This window comes from Mustelus asterias, chromosome 7, assembly GCF_964213995.1.
Source record: "Mustelus asterias chromosome 7, sMusAst1.hap1.1, whole genome shotgun sequence".
NCBI lineage: Eukaryota > Metazoa > Chordata > Chondrichthyes > Carcharhiniformes > Triakidae > Mustelus > Mustelus asterias.
The window spans coordinates 5204878-5223740 of record NC_135807.1 but is presented as its reverse complement, the minus strand read 5'-3'; the positions used below and the strand labels follow the sequence as shown (position 1 = coordinate 5223740).

Below are 18863 nucleotides of genomic sequence, written 5' to 3'. Positions count from 1 at the left end.
TCCCACGGTCCAGGTTAGGTTGATTGACCATGCTAAATTATCCCTTAGTATCCCAAGGTATGTAGGTTAGGGAGATTAGTGGGGTTAATACATGGGGTTATGGGGATAGGCCCTGTGCCACAGAAGGCTGTGGAGGCCAGGTCATTGAGTGTCTTTAAGGCAGAGATAGATAGATTCGTGATTAATAAGGGGATCAGGGGTTTATGGGGAAAAGGCAGGAGAATTGGGGATGAGGAAAAAAAATCAGCCATGATTGAATGGCAGAGCAGACTCGATGGGCCGAGTGGCCTAATTCTGCTCCTATGTCTTATGGTGTGGGATTGTTGTGGTGCAAGCTCGATGGGCTGAATGGCCTCCTTCTGTACTGTCGGAATTCTATGGATTCAATGACACAGCCTCCACTGCCTTCACATACCAGAAACCCGCAGAAACAAACTCTCCTCATTTCGGTCTAAAATGGCAGGTCTCTTATTCTTAAACAATGTTCTCTAGCTCTAGAGTCTCCCACAAGGGGAAATATCCTCCCAGAATTAAATCCCCCCAGGATCACGTGTGTTCCAATACAGTGCAATAATACATTATAAAATAATAATAAATCATAAAACTAATAAAAGTAACAGGTTTTAAGCAAGTGAAAGGGGATGGGTGGGGGGGAGAAAGGCCTGTGATCTGTGGGAAGGCGAGAGGGATTAAATGACAGAAGGTCTGATGGTGCAAGGCCAAAGGGGTAATGGAACAAGTAAGGAACCGCGTGATAAGTTTAGAGTAGGTGCAAATGGCAGAGTGATGAATCACTAACACCTGGAGAACAAAAAACAAGAGTAAAACCAAAACCTGCACAAGGGAAAGGAAACAAAACGGGGGCAGAGTTTACAGTCTGAGATTGCTGAACTCCAGAAGGCTGTCAAGTGCCACGTCGAAAGATGAGATGTTATTCCGCGAGCTTGCTTTGAGCTTCACTGGAACATTGCAGGAGGCCAAGGACAGAAAGGTCAGAGTGGGAGCGAGATGGAGAATTGAAATGACAAGTCGACTGGAAGCTCAGGATCACGCTGGTGGACTGAACGAGAGGTGATCCGCAAAGCAGTCACCCAACCTGCATTTGGTCTCCCGCAGTGTAGAGAACACTGCATTGTGGGCAATGAATACAGCATACCGAACTGGCGCGCACATAAAAATCACTGCTTATCTGGAAGGGAACGCGTATCCGGGGCTTGGTACAGTGCGAGGGGAGGAGGTAAAAAAGCACAAGTGTTGCATCTTCTGCACTTGCAAAGGCACCACGGGAAAGGGAGGAGATGCTGGGTCAATTGAAGAGTGGACCAGTATAATTAAGGACCCCACGCACGCCGGACATTCTCTCTTCCACCTTCTTCCGTCAGGAAAAGATACAAAAGTCTGAGGTCACGGACCAACTGCCTCAAGAACAGCTTCTTCCCTGCTGCTGTCAGACTTTTGAATGGACCTACCTCGCATTAAGATGATCTTTCTCTGCACCCTAGCTATGACTGTAACACTATTAGCGGGATTAGCGGGTAGGGCCTCAGTGGGATTGTGGTCAGTGCAGACTCGATGGGCCGAATGGCCTCCTTCTGCACTGTAGGGTTTCTATGATTCTATGACTACATTCTGCACTCTCTCTCTCCTTTCCTTCTCTATGAACGGTATGCTTTGTCTGTATAGCGTGCAAGAAACAATACTTTTCACTGTATCCCAATACACGTGACAATAATAAATCAAATCAAAATCAGAGTATCGCAAAGAAATATGCTGGGGGGGGGGGGGGGGGGGGGGGGGCGGCGGAGGAAGAGGACTGGCGATGAGGTGGTGATGGTGGCATCACACCGCAAATGACTGGGTGGATCTGCCATGTACGGAGGCCAGGGCAGAGGGGACCCTATCAGGAGGGGAGTGGAGGGGCGAGAGCTGAAGTGCAGGAAAAGGGCCGGACGTGATCCCCTTCTGATGAAAGGTCATCAACCGGAAATGCCAGCTGTTTCTATGTCGACGGGTGCTGCCTGACCTGCTGAGTATTCACTGCTGCTTTGGAAAATAGATGTTTATTTATGTGCACTGAGATTATAGTGTAGCACAAAACAAGCATATCGATTCATCGCTGAGGCTGCACAAAATAAAAATGATGAGGGTGACAGTAGAACGGAGCTTACACAGGTATCAAAAAGTCTGAGCAGGCCTAGCCTCTTCTCACGAGGAAAATAAATCAAGGTCAAGATTATGAAAGAGTTCGATAGGGTAGAGATGAGATGAGTGCAGAGGAGATTTACCAGGATGCTGCCTGGTTTGGAGGGTAGGTCTTATGAGGAAAGGTTGAGGGAGCTAGGGCTGTTCTCTCTGGAGCGGAGGAGGCTGAGGGGAGACTTAATAGAGGTTTATAAAATGAAGAAGGGGATAGATAGAGTGAACGTTCAAAGACTATTTCCTCGGGTGGATGGAGCTATTACAAGGGGGCATAACTATAGGGTTCATGGTGGGAGATACAGGAAGGATATCAGAGGTAGGTTCTTTACGCAGAGAGTGGTTGGGGTGTGGAATGGACTGCCTGCAGTGATAGTGGAGTCAGACACTTTAGGAACATTTAAGCGGTTATTGGACAGGCACATGGAGCACACCAGGGTGATAGGGAGTGGGATAGCTTGACCTTGGTTTCAGATAAAGCTCGGCACAACATCGTGGGCCGAAGGGCCTGTTCTGTGCTGTTCTATGATGCTCTTACCCCTTCCCCTCCCTCCCAATCAGGTCCCCTTTGCTCTGACCTCCATATTCAACAGGTCACCCTTTGTCATTCACGGTACGATGCCACCATCAGCACCTCATTCCCAGCACTCCCCTTGTGATGCTCTGGTCCACTCAATTACCCCAACAGCCCCTCCCTTTCCCATGATACCGGTAATAAGCTCACTGAGGCGAGTGTCCCGCGACCAACACCCTTTATTTATACGGTGAATAAAGTGCCACTTCTGCGGTGACAGTACTCGAGTCAAAGCCTGGTGACCTACAGTGCCCAGTCCAGATGGAGAGCTGGTTTTAAACGTCAGCTGCTCCTTTCCTGTTGAGCAAGTCTCCTCCCCTCAGTCAATAGGGGACTGCATACTCCGTGAGGCCCACGGGAGGGAGGGAGGGGGGGGGGGGGGGGGGGGGGGGGGGCGAGGATCTGTTAACAATCCTCCGTGGCCAACAGTACCTTCTTATGCAAGTGCAGGAGATGCAACAACTGTGCTTTTACCTCCACTCCCTCTCACGATCAGGCCCCAAGAATCAGGGAACCATAAATATATGAAAGTTACTAATAAATCTAGTAAGAATCACCGCGTGACACCACCTTCTAAAGGGCATTTAGGAATGCCAACAAATATCAGCCTTGCCAATGACGTCCACATTGCATGAATTCATAGAAAAGAATCTTCACCAAGAGAAAGGTTATAATGTAACTCACTACGACAGGGCCATGATGTGGAGATGGCGTTGGACTGGGGTGGGCACAGTAAGAAGTCTCACAACATCAGGTTAAAGTCCAACAGGTTTATTTGGAATCACTCACCTGATGAAGGAGCAGCGCTCCGAAAGCTCGTGATTCCAAATAAACCTGTTGGACTTGAACCTGGTGTTGCGAGACTTCTTGCTACCACTACAGGGAGCAGTTGAGTCAAAAAAGTGGACTGTAGATTCACTCGATAAGCAGGAGGGAGAAAGGAATAAGACATGTTGATCGGGTTAGACAAAGAGGGGCAAGAGAAGGCACACATGGGGCTGAAACACATGGGCCAGAATTCTCTGGCCATTCATGCCAGCAGGATTCTCTGGTCTGCCTGAAGTGCAGTAAGAAGTTTAACAACACCAGGTTAAAGTCCAACAGGTTTATTTGGTAGCAAAAGCCACACAAGCTTTCGGAGCTCCAAGCCCCTTCTTCAGGTGAGTGGGAATTCTGTTCACAAACAGGGCATATAAAGACACAGACTCAATTTACATGAATAATGATTGGAATGCGAATACTTACAGCTAATCAAGGTTTTAAGATACAAACAACGTGAGTGGAGAGAGCATCAAGACAGGCTAAAATTATGTGTATTGTCTCCAGACAGGACAGCCAGTGAAACTCTGCAGGTCCAGGCAGGTTGTGGGGGTTATGTGGGGATTACAAATAGTGTGACATGAACCCAATATCCCGGTTGAGGCCGTCCTCATGTGTGCGGAGCTTGGCTATCAGTTTCTGCTCAGCGACTCTGCGCCGTCGTGTGTCGCAGAGTCGCTGAGCAGAAACTGATAGCCAAGTTCCGCACACACGAGGACGGCCTTAACCATGATATTGGGTTCATGTCACACTATTTGTAACCCCCACAGTTTGCCTGAACCTGCAGAGTTTCACTGGCTATCCTGTCTGGAGACAATACACATCTTTTTAGCCTGTCTTGATGCTCTCTCCACTCACGTTGTTTATATCTTAAAGACTTGATTCGCTGTAAGCATTCGCATTCCAACCATTATTCATGTAAATTGAGTCTGTGTCTTTATATGCCCTGTTTGTGAACAGAATTCCCACTCACCTGAAGGGGCTTGGAGCTCCGAAAGCTTGTGTGGCTTTTGCTACCAAGTAAACCTGTTGGACTTTAACCTGGTGTTGTTAAACTTCTTACTGTGTTTACCCCAGTCCAACGCCGGCATCTCCACATCATGACTGCCTGAAGTGAACAGAGATTTGGCTGAGCGCCCAGTTCTCTGTTCTCGCTTACAGCAGTGACGGGGCATCAACGGCTGGAGAATTCCGGCCATGGTTATGCCAGTTTATGCGCTGTAAATACTGTGTTGATTAAGATTACACAGCTACATCACTGAACTGAAAAGCATGTCCAACCTGACACTTGGACAAGTTCCGGTTTCAAGGGAAATCATGGAGGTCACAGCTGCAGTAATGTGTTTACCCCAACAATATCAAGGCATTTGTCCTTTTGTTGCCTTCAAAAAAAAAATCCTCAGCCAAGCATTTCAAACTGCCTGCCGTCAGTGGGCACGAAGAAAGTCAAAGGAGCCACAAGCAGAAGAGAAATAACACAAAACAAGCACATTTCCTGAGAACAGGACATCCCAAAGATTTTTTATAATCAATGTTGAAGCACTTCGGAGGTTCAGCAGCGTGGCAGCCAATGTGCATGCAACACACTCTCTCAAACACCCAATGCGATGATGACCAGATATTCAAGTAATGTTGGTTCAGGGGTAAATACTGGCCAGGACAATGGGGAAGACATCTCAGATGACACCCAAGATTAGTGGCATAGTGGACAGTGAAGGTTATCTGGGATTGCAGCAGGATCTTGATCAATTGGGCCAGTGGGCTGATGAATGGCAGATGGAGTTTAATTTAGATAAATGCGATTTTGGTAGATTGGACTTACTCAGGTAACGGTAGGGTGCTGGGAAGAGTTACAGAACAAAGATCATGGGGTACAGGTTCATAGCTCCTTGAAAGTGGAGTCACAGGTGGACAGAGTGGTGAAGGCATTCGGCATGCTTGGTTTCATCGGTCAGAACATTGAATTCAGGATTTGGGACGTCTTGTTGAAGTTGCACAAGACTTTGGTAAGGCCACACTTGGAATATTGTGTGCAATTCTGGTCACCCTATTATAGAAAGGATATTATTAAACTAGAAAGAGTGCAGAAAAGATCTACTAGGATGTTACCAGGACTTGATGGTTTGGGTTACAAGGAGAGGCTGAATAGACTGGGACTTTCTTCCCTGGAGCGCAGAAGGCTTGGGGGTGATCTTACAGAGGTCTATGAAATAATGAAGGGCATAGATAAGGTAGTTTGGGTGTTTGAGAGAGTGTGCTGCATGCACATTGGCTGCCACGCTCCTGAACCTCCGAAGTGCTTCAACATTGATTATAAAAAATCTTTGGGATGTCCTGTTCTCAGGAAATGTGCTTGTTTTGTGTTATTTCTCTTCTGCTTGTGGCTCCTTTGACTTTCTTCGCGCCCACTGACGGCAGGCAGTTTGAAATGCTTGGTCGAGAATTGATTTTTTTTTGAAGGCAACAAAAGGACAAATGCCTTGATATTGTTGGGGTAAACACATTACTGCAGCTGTGACCTCCATGATTTCCCTTGAAACCGGAACTTGTCCAAGTGTCAGGTTGGACATGCTTTTCAGTTCAGTGATGAAGCTGTGTAATCTTAATCAACACAGTATTTACAGCGCATAAACTGGCATAACCATGGCCGGAATTCTCCAGCCGTTGATGCCCCGTCACTGCTGTAAGCGAGAACAGAGAACTGGGCGCTCAGCCAAATCTCTGTTCCCAAAGATAGGGGAGTCTAAAACTAGAGGCATAGGTTTAAGGTGAGAGGGGAGAGATACAAAAGGGTCCAGAGGGGCAATGTTTTCCACACAGAGGGTGTTGAGTGTCTGGAACCAGCTGCCAGAGGTAATAGTAGAGGCGGGTACAATTTTGTCTTTTAAAAAGCGTTTAGACAGTTACATGGGTAAGTTGGGTAGAGAGGGATATGGGCCAAATGTGGGCGATTTGGACTATCTTGGTGCTAAAAATTGGACAGCATGGACAGGTTGGGCCGAAGGGCCTGTTTCCATGCTATAAACCTCTGTGACTCTATGGGATGTGGGTGTCGCTGGCTGAGACAGCATTTATTGCCCATTCCTAACTGCCTTTGAACCAAGTGCCTCACTCGGCCATTTCAGAGGGCAGTTAAAAGTCAACCACATTGCTGCGGCTCTGGAGTCACATGTAGGCCAGACCAGGTAAGGACGGCAGATTTCCTTCCCTAAAGGACATTATTGAACCAGATGGGGTTTTTTTTTTAACAAGAATTGGCAATTGTTGTCATGGGCACCATTATTGTGACTGGCTCTGTATTCTAGATTTATTAATTGATTTTCAATTCCACCAGCTGCCATGGTAGAATTTGAACCTGTGTCATAAGAACATAAGAACTAGGAGAAGGAGTAGGCCATCTGGCCCCTTGAACCTGCTCCACCATTCAATAAGATCATGGCTGATCTTTTCATGGACTCAACTCCACTTACCCGCCCGCTCATCATAACCCTCAATTCCTTTACTGTTCAAAAATTTATCTATCCTTGCCTTAAAAACATTCAATGAGGTAGCCTCAACTGCTTCACTGGGCAGGGAATTCCACAGATTCACAACCCTTTGGGTGAAGTACCACCTCCTCAACTCAGTCCTAAATCTACTTCCCCTTATTTTGAGGCCATACCCCCTAGTTCTAGTTTAACCAGTGGAAACAACTTCCCTGCTTCTATCTTATCTATTCCCTTCATAATCTTATATATTTCTTATATAATTTTACATGCGTCCCTAGAGCATTAGCCTGGGCCACTGGGTTACTTGTCCAGTGACATTACCTCTGTGGCACTATCTTCCAAAGTAGTAACAACAGTAAGTAACATGTAATTGGAATGTAACTAGGCAGCATTTGGCACAAGGTGATATTGGAACAGAGGCAAAAAACTTGGTCACAGGTAAGTTTAAGAAGTGTCTTTAAAGGGGCATGAGGGGACGGGATTTAGAAAGGAATTCCAGAGCTTAGAGTCTCAGCAGCCAGCGCTGGGACAAATAGAAATCAGGCTGCTCAAGTGGCCAGAATTGGAGGGAAATAAAGATTGTGGAGGGTTACTGGGGCTGGACGAGATTACAGAGGCAGGGTACAGGGCTGGAGGAGATTACAGAGACGGGGAAGAGCATGAACCATCGAGTGATTTGGAAACAAGGGTGAGAATTCTGAAACTGAGGCATTGCCAGGCCAGCGGCCAATGTAGGTCAACAAACACAGGGGATGAGCGGGAGTTTGGGACTTAGTACAAGTTAGGTTGAAGATTCATGCATGCAGAGTGTAAGGTGAAATGCCAGCCAGCAGTCGAGTTCGGAGGTAACAAAGGCACACACAGCACCCTATCTGCTGAAGTCAAAGAACAAAAGAACAGTATGGCACAGGAATAGGCCCTTCTGCCCTCCAAGCCTCCACCAATCATGATACCCGTCTAAACTAAAACCGTATGCACTTACAGAGTCTGTAACCTTCCGTTCCCATCCTATTCATGGACGGGTCTAGATGCTTCTTAAATGCCACAATCGTACCTGCTCCCACCACCTCCCCGGGGCTCAATCGTGTAATGGGCAGATCTGATACCACCCGCTCTTGCGCTCCCGAAAGTGAATCTGACCACCTACACCTCTTGGAAATTTCATTGTGCTGGTATCCAGTTACCTACCTATTTCTAAAGCTTTTTTCTGCAGGGATACAGAGGAGAGAAATGCTTCATCTTTACAGGACCGGATGACAGTGCCCACCAACTCGGAGTTTGTTGCAAGGATGCGTGCGTTCTCTTCATTGATGTTGACACCGGCCATAGAGGCCACATCATTGATGTCATCCTCATCCCTGGAAAATTAAAACCGACATTTAGAAGCCAAGGGAGAAGGGTATTATTTGCCACACACAAAATGATCAGAAATGAAACCAGTTTTACATCTTTGTAAGAAAAATTGAATAGAATTACACAGAACAAACAGCATTTAACTAGCGCGTGCGGTGTTTTAAAATAATTATTCTTTCCTGGGAATGTGGGCGACACTGGCAAGGCCAACATTTGTTGCCCACTCCTGTCAGCCCTTCAACCGAGTGGCTTCCCAGGCCATTTCTGAGGGCAGTTAAGAGTCACTACATTGGAGTCACATGTAGGCCAGACAGGGTAAGGGGGCAGATTGCCTTCCCTGAAGGACATTAATGAATCAGACGAGTCTTTACAACAATAGATGATGGTTTTATGGTCGCCATTACGGAGACTAGCTTTCAAAGCCAGATTTAACTTCAATTTCTCCGGCTGTCGTACTGGGATTTGAACCCGTGTCCCCCGAGCATTCGCCTGTGCCTCTGACATTACCACGATGTCACCCATCTCCCGCAAAACATCACACAAGTTTCCTCCAGTTCCATTCGCTTCATCTCAGCCTTTCAACGTATTTTCTCTCAGCTACTCACACAGCAAATCTCCCACAACCAGCAACGTGATAATGACCACCTGTTTTAGCAATGTTGATTGAGGGAGGAATATTGGTCAGGATATTGGGGCAGCATGGTGGCACAGTGATTAGCACTGCTGCCTGAGTGCCAGGGATGCGGGTTCGATTCTGGCCCTGAGTGATTGTGCGGAGTCTGCACGTTCTCCCTGTGTCTGCGTGGGTTTCCATCGGGTGCTCCGGTTTCCTCCCACAGTCTGAGAGATGTGCAGATTAGGTTGATTGGCCATGCTAAATTGTCCCTTAAGTGTCAGAGAGATTAGCAAGGGTTATGGGGATAGGGCCTGGGTGGGATTGTCGTCAGTGCAGGCTTGATGGGCCGAATGGCCTTCTGGAGGGATTCTATGATTCTTGAACAGTGATTCTTCAAAATATTTTATATGACCACACAAAACTGTAGGTGGGGTCTTGGGGACTGATCTGTAAATAAACATGGGGATATATTCTTCCATAGCTAGAGTCACAACATATATTTGTTCACCCACTCTGGGATTTCTCAACAGGCCTTCAGGATTAGTTCCTGAAACATATTCCGAGTGGCCCCCTGCTGCTTCACTTATGTAACACTAGAGAAAGGTTGGAACTCAGAATATTTCTCTCATCACTGTATACTGTGGCACCCCTTAGTGGTCGATCGCAGCCCAGCATCACTTTCAGCAGTCAACTTTTGTTGCTCCTTCCATAATCTACTTTGCAACACACTTCAAAATAATCAGACTTGCATCAGAGGAAAAAATGTATGCGGTCAGCTTTACAGCCCAAAATGTATTGGCGGCTGCGATGACACAACAACGGTGCACCGTAGGAAGTCATGTCATTCACTTAAGTTACACAGGTTCACTTTTAGTAAAAGCACATGTAGAATCATGCAGAATTTTGCAGCACAAGAATAGGCCATTCAGCCCAACAGGTGTTTGCTGGTCCCTCCTCCCACCTGACTTCACCTCAAACTATCTTGTGTTTATCCAGCTTCCTCTCAAATCCAGCTATATTATTTGTCTCAACGTCTGCTGCTGCCAAGTTCCACATTCGGATAAAGCACTAAGTTTGAAAATCGAGGCCATGAGCCGTACAAATTTTATAAAATACAACAAGAGTCCCGACATTGCAAAGCTCGTCCCCTACAAGTTCCAACGGCAGAAAAGCAAAACAATATTCAACAATTTGCTGCTAAGTTTGCATTCAAATTGAAATGCTGGTTTTGTTGATGGAACCAAATATTCAATCACTAACGCACCAATCAGGGCGCATTACAAAAGGTACAATACAGTCAAGGGATGCAGTGGAAATTAACCAGATGTTTATTTCCCCTTTATTATTTACCACAAATATCCAATCCTGTAGCACGAGAGGAGCCCAACTCAACCCACTGCATCGACGCCAGCTCTTTGCAAGAGCTATCTAATGAATATTTCCCATTAGGATTTGGCAATTTCCTTCTGAAGGATATTACTGAAACTGCTTCTGTAAGAAGTCTCAACACCAGATTGAAGTCCAACAGGTTTATTTTTTATTTGTTTTTAATACTTTTCCAATTCAATCAAATCAAATCCAATTCAGAGTCTCAACAAGTTGAGACATTTCCGATCCAGGCTGACAAGACAGGGCAAGCGACCAAACCACCCCGTCCTGGGCCCGATCTACATGAGCCAAGCTGATTGGAGAAGGGGGAGGTTCCTCCTCCAAGACTTGGGCTCATTTGCATCTTAGCCAAAAGGCCGAGATGCCGCTTTTAAAAATTGCTTCATATGAAACATATGAAGCTTCAATGTAACCTAATGACCTCGACCAAGTGCAGCATCCTCTCCATACTACACTTGATCTTAGCCAAAAGGCCGAGAAGCGTTTATTTGGTAGCACGAGCTTTTGGAGCATTGCTCCTTCATCAGGTGAGTGCAGGATTTGTTTCACCAACAGGGTATATATAGACACAAACTCAATTACAAGATAATGGTTGGAATGCGAGTATTAACAGGTAATCAAGTCTTTACAGGTGCAGACAATGCAAGCGGAGAGAGGGTTAAGCACAGGTTAAAGAGGTGTGATCTGTCTCAAACCAGGACAGTTAGTGAGATTTTGCAAGTCCAGGCAAGCTGTGGGGGTTACAGATAGTGTGACATGAATCCAAGATCCCGGTTGAGGCCCTCCTCATGTGTGCGGAACTTGGCTATCAGTTTCTGCTCGTCAATTCTGTGTTGTCCTGTGTCGTGAAGGCCGCCTGGGAGAATGCTTACCCAAAGATCAGAGGCTGAATGCCCAGGTCCCTGGCGTTGTGAGGCAGCAGTGCTAACCACTGTGCCGCCCTTAAATCTGTGTCCTCTGATCGCTGACCCACCTGGCACTGGAAACGATTTCCCTCAAAATCACTCATTAATTTTGAGCACCTCTATTAAATTTTCCCTTGAACTTCTCCACATCAAGAACAACACCAGCTCCTTCTGTCTCAGCATTAAATGCCCCTCATGTTTTGGCAAAACTCGCAAGTTTCCTCTGCACCCTCACGAAGGTCATGACATCCTTCCTAAATTTGATACAATACTCTGGCGTAACCAGTGATTTATAAATGTTCAGCAAAGTTTTCTTACTAGCCAGCTGTAGTTCAGTTGGTAGGACTCACGCCTCGGTTCCCAGCTCTAGTCCAACTCCAGGGCTCGAGAACAAAAAAAAATCAAAGTTGACACTCTGAGGCAGTAGAGTGGGTGCTGCACCATCGCAGATACCTTCTTTCAGACATCAAACTGTGGCTCCAATCTGCCTGAGCAGGGTGTGTGGAAACAGGCCCTTCGGCCCAACTGGTTCATGCCGCCCTTTTTTAAAAACCTCTAAGCTAGTCCCAATTGCCCGCATTTAGCCCATATCCCTCTATACCCATGTAACTATCTAAATGCTTTTTAAAATACAAAATGGTACCTACCTCCACTACTACCTCTGGCAGCTTGTTCCAGACACTCACCACCCTGCGTGTGAAACAATTGCCCCACTGGACCCTTTTGTATCTCTCCCCTCTCACCTTAAACCTATTCCCTGCAGTTTTAGACTCCCCTACCTTTGGGAAAAGATATTGACTATCTAGCTGATCTATGCCCCTCATTATTTTATAGACCTCTATAAGGTCACCCCTCAGTCTCCTACGCTCCAGAGAAAAAAGTCCCAGTCTATCCAGCCTCTCCTTATAACTCAACCCATCAAGTCCTGGTAGCATCCTAGTAAATCTTTTCTGCACTCTTTCTAGTTTAATAATATCCTTTCCATAATAAGGTGACCAGAACTGTACACAGTATTCCAAGTGTGGCCTTACCAATGTCTTGTACAACTTCAACAAGACGTCCCAACTCCTGTATTCAATGTTCTGACCAATGAAACCAAGCATGCCGAATGCCTTCTTCACCACTCTGTCCACCTGTGACTCCACTTTCAAGGAGCTATGAACATGTACCCCATGATCTCTTTGTACTATAACTCTCCCCAACGCCCTACCATTAACTGGGTAAGTCCTGCCCTGGTTCAATCTACCAAAATGCATCACCTCGCATTTGTCTAAATTAAACTCCATCTGCCATTTGTCAGCCCACTGGCCCAATTGATCAAGATCCTGTTGCAATCCTAGATAACCACCTTCACTGTCCACTATGCCACCAATCTTGGTGTCATCTGCAAACTTACTAACCATGCCTCCTATATTCTCACCTCAATCATCAATATAAATGACAATAGTGGATGCGAAAGATCCCATGACACCGTTCCTAGCCAACATTTACCCATCAATCAATATCCCACAAAAACCCAGCACCTTGTCAAGTTTGGTGGTCATGAAAAGCACCATATAAATACAATTTTTACGATACACTCAGCCTCTATTTATAAAACCCACGTGTTGAGTAGGGAAACATTTAAATTTGAGGTATATCAAGCATACTACACAGTTCTCAAATTGGACATTATAACTTAAGTTTGGATAACCTAGAATTATATCCCTTTAGTCTGATAAATTATCACCATTATTACCATAACTGCAATCAATAAACCAATTCTGGAAATCATTCAGTTACTGCACACTCGCAAATCACAAGCACAGAAGTAAAGCGTGCCTCAGTAAATGGCATTATAACTGTGTTTAGTAACTTTGGGGGGGAAACAAATTAGGCAACTCACAAATTTTCCTGTCAACCATTCTCTTATTCAGTTACCTCAAGAGCTTCAAAAAATACTTTACATTGTGATGTCAGAGTAGGGCAAATCCATCACTGCAGCACTCGAATGAAAAAAAGACAGCACTTTTCATAACCTCAGGAGATCCAAAAGTCCGAGGAAGCGATGGCCTAGTGGTATTATGGCTAGACTATTAATCCAGAAACTCAGTTAATGGTCTGGGGACCCAGGTTCGAATCTCGCCACGGCAGATGGTGGAATTTGAATTCAATTAAAAATAAATATATTTGGAATTAAGAATCTACTGAAGACTACGAAACCATTGTCGATTGTTGGACAAACCCATCTGGTTCATTAATGTCCTTTAGGGAAGGAAATCTATTGTCCTTACCCAGTCTGGGCTACACGTGACTCCAGATCCACAGCAATGTGGTTGACTCGTAAATGTCCTCAATTCAAGGGCAACTAGGGATGAGTAACAAATGCTGGCCCAGCCAGCGACACCCACATCCCATGAAAGAATAAAAGGAGTGAAGTCCTTCCATGAAGTCACTATTATGTCAGAAACAGCAGCCAATTCATACACAGCTAGCTCCCACAAATGACTGGATAATCTGTTTTGATGTTGATTGACAAATAAATATTAGCCACGACACCAGGGCTACCAGCTCCTTGTGATATTAAGAAACAGCTGAAGGCACTGGAAGAGGCAAAAACTAGGGGGCCTCGACAACATCCCGTCTGTGTTCCAGACCTGTTCTCCAGAATGGGCGACAGAGTGATTGGCACTGCTGCCTCACAATGCTGGGGACCCAGGTTCAATTCCTGACTTGGGTCACTGACTGTGTGGAATCTGCACATTCCTCGTGTCTGCGTGGGTTTTCTCCTGTTTGCTCCAGTTTCCTCCCATAGTCTGAAAGATGTGCCGGTTAGGTGCATTGGCCATGCTCAATTCTCCCTCAGTGTACCCGAACAGGCGCTGGAGTGTGGCGACTAGGGGATTTTCAGTAACTTCACTGCAGTGTTAATGTATGCCTACTTGTGACACAAATAAATAAACTAAACTAAAGAATTTAGAGAATTCTGGAATTAATCTGGAATTAAGAATCTACTGATGACGATGAAACCATTGTCGATTGTCGGGAAAACCCATCTGGCTCACTAATGTCCTTTAGGGAAGGAAATCTGCCGTCCTTACCCGGTCTGGCCTCCATGTCACTGCAGAGCCACAGCAATGTAGTTAACTCTTAAATGCTCTCTGAAATGGCCTAGCAAGTGACTCAGTTCAAAGGCAACTAGGGATAGGCAATAATTGCTGGACAGCCAGCTATGCCCATGTCCCACAAATGAATAAAACACCAGCTAAGCCCATTGCCAAACTGCTTCATTAGAGCTTCAACACTGGCAGCTACAGGATAACATAGACAATTGCCCAGGTATGTCCTGTCCACAAAAAGCAGGACAAATCCAATCCTGCCGATCTGTTTCCAAAGGCAGGAGAGTCAGTGACTGCAGGTCACAGATTTATGGTAGTTAGAGAAAGAATCAGGGGTTTTTCGCCCACACCAAGTAATAATAATCTGGAACACGCTGCCTGGAACAGTGACAGAAGCAGATTCAACATGATAGTGACAAGTTTGTGAGAAACAGCAAATGCAGACGCCGAAAGAAGATTTGGCAATAGTCACCAGGGGCTGAGTTTGTCATCTTTGTCCCAGATGAGGGGCACCTCAAGAGTTACATCACAGGAAATAGAAGCAGGAGTAGGCCACTAGGCCCTTCAAGCCTGCCCCGCCCTTCTATACGATCCTGGCTGATCTATACCAGCCTCAACCCCTTTCCTGTGCCATTTCCCATAGTCCTCTACTCCTCGATCTATCAGATATTTATCACCTCCACTTTGAATATTTCTAATGATCCAGCGTCAACCACTCTTTGGGGCAGAGAATTCCAGAGATTCACCACCCTCTGTGAGAAGAAATTTCTCCGCACCTCAGTTCTAAATGACCGGCCCTTTATCTTGTAGCTAGATCCTCTTGTTCGAGATTCTCCCACTAATGAGAACATCTCACCATCTACCCTGTCAAGCCCCTCAGGATCTTATCCTTATCTTATATGGTCACCACTCACTCTTCTAAACTCCAGGGAATACAGACCCAGAATATTTAGTCTTCTGCTGTAGGATAATCTGGAATGGACACAGCTCTTCTGGAGCATCCGGAGGAAACCCACGCAGACACAGGGGAGAACGTGCAGACTCCACACAGACAGTGACCCAAGCCGGGGATCGAACCCGGGACCCTGGCACTGTGAGACAGCAGTGCTAACCACCATGCCACCCCATGTTGCTGAATCTCTTCGTCTTGCACTCATCAGCTACTAATCCTTATCGGTGAGAGCGGGCTTGCAATGGAGATCCCATTAGCAGATCTCTCAACCAGCACATTGAGAAAAGGGAGCACATCAGACCGCTCCACTTTAAAAGTGGATTTGAGCACAGGATGGAGTGTACTAAAGGTGCGTGAGGAAATCCTTACACAACACCGCAGATTAAAAGATCGTTAACATACCATCGGAAATACGCACGGGGTAGATGGTTAGGGCTCATTCCACAAAAATGCATTTCTCGTGGAAGTTGATCAAAAGGTAGCAGGCAATGGGCCGAGAGGAGATCTCATGGCTACTCCATCTATTTGTGCACACATGCTGCAACTAAAACTGAACAACAGCTACCTTTCTATCCAGTAGTATAAATTGTGAGCACTTGAAATTTGGCATTCTTGCATTTGTCCTGGTGAGTAGAAGAGAAAAAGCTTCACTAGCACCTCTCTTTTCAACAGAAAGGTTTTTTATGGAAGCAGAGCTGTCCGAGCCACCACCTGGAACCATTTACCGCACACGCACCGCGCAACCGCACACGCACCGCGCAACCGCACACGCACCGCGCAACCGCACACGCACCCGCGCAACCACACGCACCGCGCAACCACACACGCCCCGCGCAACCACACACGCACCGCTCAACCACACACGCACCGCTCAACCACACACGCACCGCGCAACCACACACGCACCGCGCAACCACACACGCACCGCGCAACCACACACGCACCGCGCAACCACACACGCACCGCGCAACCACACACGCACCGCGCAACCACACACGCACCGCGCAACCACACACGCACCGCGCAACCACACACGCACCGCGCAACCACACACGCACCGCGCAACCACACACGCACCGCGCAACCACACACGCACCGCGCAACCACACACGCACCGCGCAACCACACACGCACCGCGCAACCACACACGCACCGCGCAACCACACACGCACCGCGCAACCACACACGCACCGCGCAACCACACACGCACCGCTCAACCACACACGCACCGCTCAACCACACACGCACCGCGCAACCACACACGCACCGCGCAACCACACACGCACCGCGCAACCACACACGCACCGCGCAACCACACACGCACCGCTCAACCACACACGCACCGCTCAACCACACACGCACCGCTCAACCACACACGCACCGCTCAACCACACACGCTCCGCTCAACCACACACGCACCGCTCAACCACACACGCACCGCTCAACCACACACGCACCGCTCAACCACACACGCACCGCTCAACCACACACGCACCGCTCAACCACACACGCACCGCTCAACCACACACGCACCGCTCAACCACACACGCACCGCTCAACCACACACGCACCGCTCAACCACACACGCACCGCTCAACCACACACGCACCGCTCAACCACACACGCACCGCTCAACCACACACGCACCGCTCAACCACACACGCACCGCTCAACCACACACGCACCGCTCAACCACACACGCACCGCTCAACCACACACGCACCGCTCAACCACACACGCACCGCTCAACCACACACGCACCGCTCAACCACACACGCACCGCTCAACCACACACGCACCGCTCAACCACACACGCACCGCTCAACCACACACGCACCGCTCAACCACACACGCACCGCTCAACCACACACGCACCGCTCAACCACACACGCACCGCTCAACCACACACGCACCGCTCAACCACACACGCACCGCTCAACCACACACGCACCGCTCAACCACACACGCACCGCTCAACCACACACGCACCGCTCAACCACACACGCACCGCTCAACCACACACGCACCGCTCAACCACACACGCACCGCTCAACCACACACGCACCGCTCAACCACACACGCACCGCTCAACCACACACGCACCGCTCAACCACACACGCACCGCTCAACCACACACGCACCGCTCAACCACACACGCACCGCTCAACCACACACGCACCGCTCAACCACACACGCACCGCTCAACCACACACGCACCGCTCAACCACACACGCACCGCTCAACCACACACGCACCGCTCAACCACACACGCACCGCTCAACCACACACGCACCGCTCAACCACACACGCACCGCTCAACCACACACGCACCGCTCAACCACACACGCACCGCTCAACCACACACGCACCGCTCAACCACACACGCACCGCTCAACCACACACGCACCGCTCAACCACACACGCACCGCTCAACCACACACGCACCGCTCAACCACACACGCACCGCTCAACCACACACGCACCGCTCAACCACACACGCACCGCTCAACCACACACGCACCGCTCAACCACACACGCACCGCTCAACCACACACGCACCGCTCAACCACACACGCACCGCTCAACCACACACGCACCGCTCAACCACACACGCACCGCTCAACCACACACGCACCGCTCAACCACACACGCACCGCTCAACCACACACGCACCGCTCAACCACACACGCACCGCTCAACCACACACGCACCGCTCAACCACACACGCACCGCTCAACCACACACGCACCGCTCAACCACACACGCACCGCTCAACCACACACGCACCGCTCAACCACACACGCACCGCTCAACCACACACGCACCGCTCAACCACACACGCACCGCTCAACCACACACGCACCGCTCAACCACACACGCACCGCTCAACCACACACGCACCGCTCAACCACACACGCACCGCTCAACCACACACGCACCGCTCAACCACACACAGTTTGTTTGCAAGTTGTAATATATTGTTTCAATATCATTTTCCTTCAGTTCAGTTTTGGTCCCCTTATTTGAAGAAAGATGTCGTGGCATTGGAGGCAGTTCAGGGGAGGTTCACTAGATTGATTCCAGAGATGAGGGGTTTGTCGTATGAAGAGAGATTGAACAGTTTAGGCCGATACTCTCTGGAATTTAGAAGAATGAGGGGAGATCAAATTGAGGTATACAGGATGATAAAAGGTGTGGATAAAGTAGACGTGGAACGGATGCTTCCTCTTGTGGGACATTCTAGGACGAGAGGTCATAGTCTTAGGATAAGGGGCAGCAAATTTAAAACAGAGTTGAGGAGAAACTAATTCTCCCAAAGGCTGGTGAGTCTGCGGAATTCGCTACCCCAGAGTGCGGTGGATGCTGGGACAGTGAGTAAATTTGAGGAGGAGTTAGATGGACTTTTAATTGGGAATGGGTTGGAGGGTTATAGGGAGAAGGCAGGAAAATGGCGATGAGGAGCATATCAGCCA

General features: G+C 48.1%; 1 protein-coding gene across 2 annotated transcripts in view; it reads right to left on the bottom strand.

Annotated features, from left to right (window-relative positions):
• Positions 1–18863, bottom strand: part of LOC144495536 (transcription initiation factor TFIID subunit 4-like) — a 151254-nt gene that overhangs the window by 76416 nt on the left and 55975 nt on the right. For both annotated transcript variants that reach the window (XM_078215606.1, XM_078215608.1), the window contains exon 10: positions 8266–8435. In XM_078215606.1, the coding sequence (XP_078071732.1) occupies positions 8266–8435 (170 nt within the window). The remainder of the gene's footprint in view (positions 1–8265; positions 8436–18863) is intronic.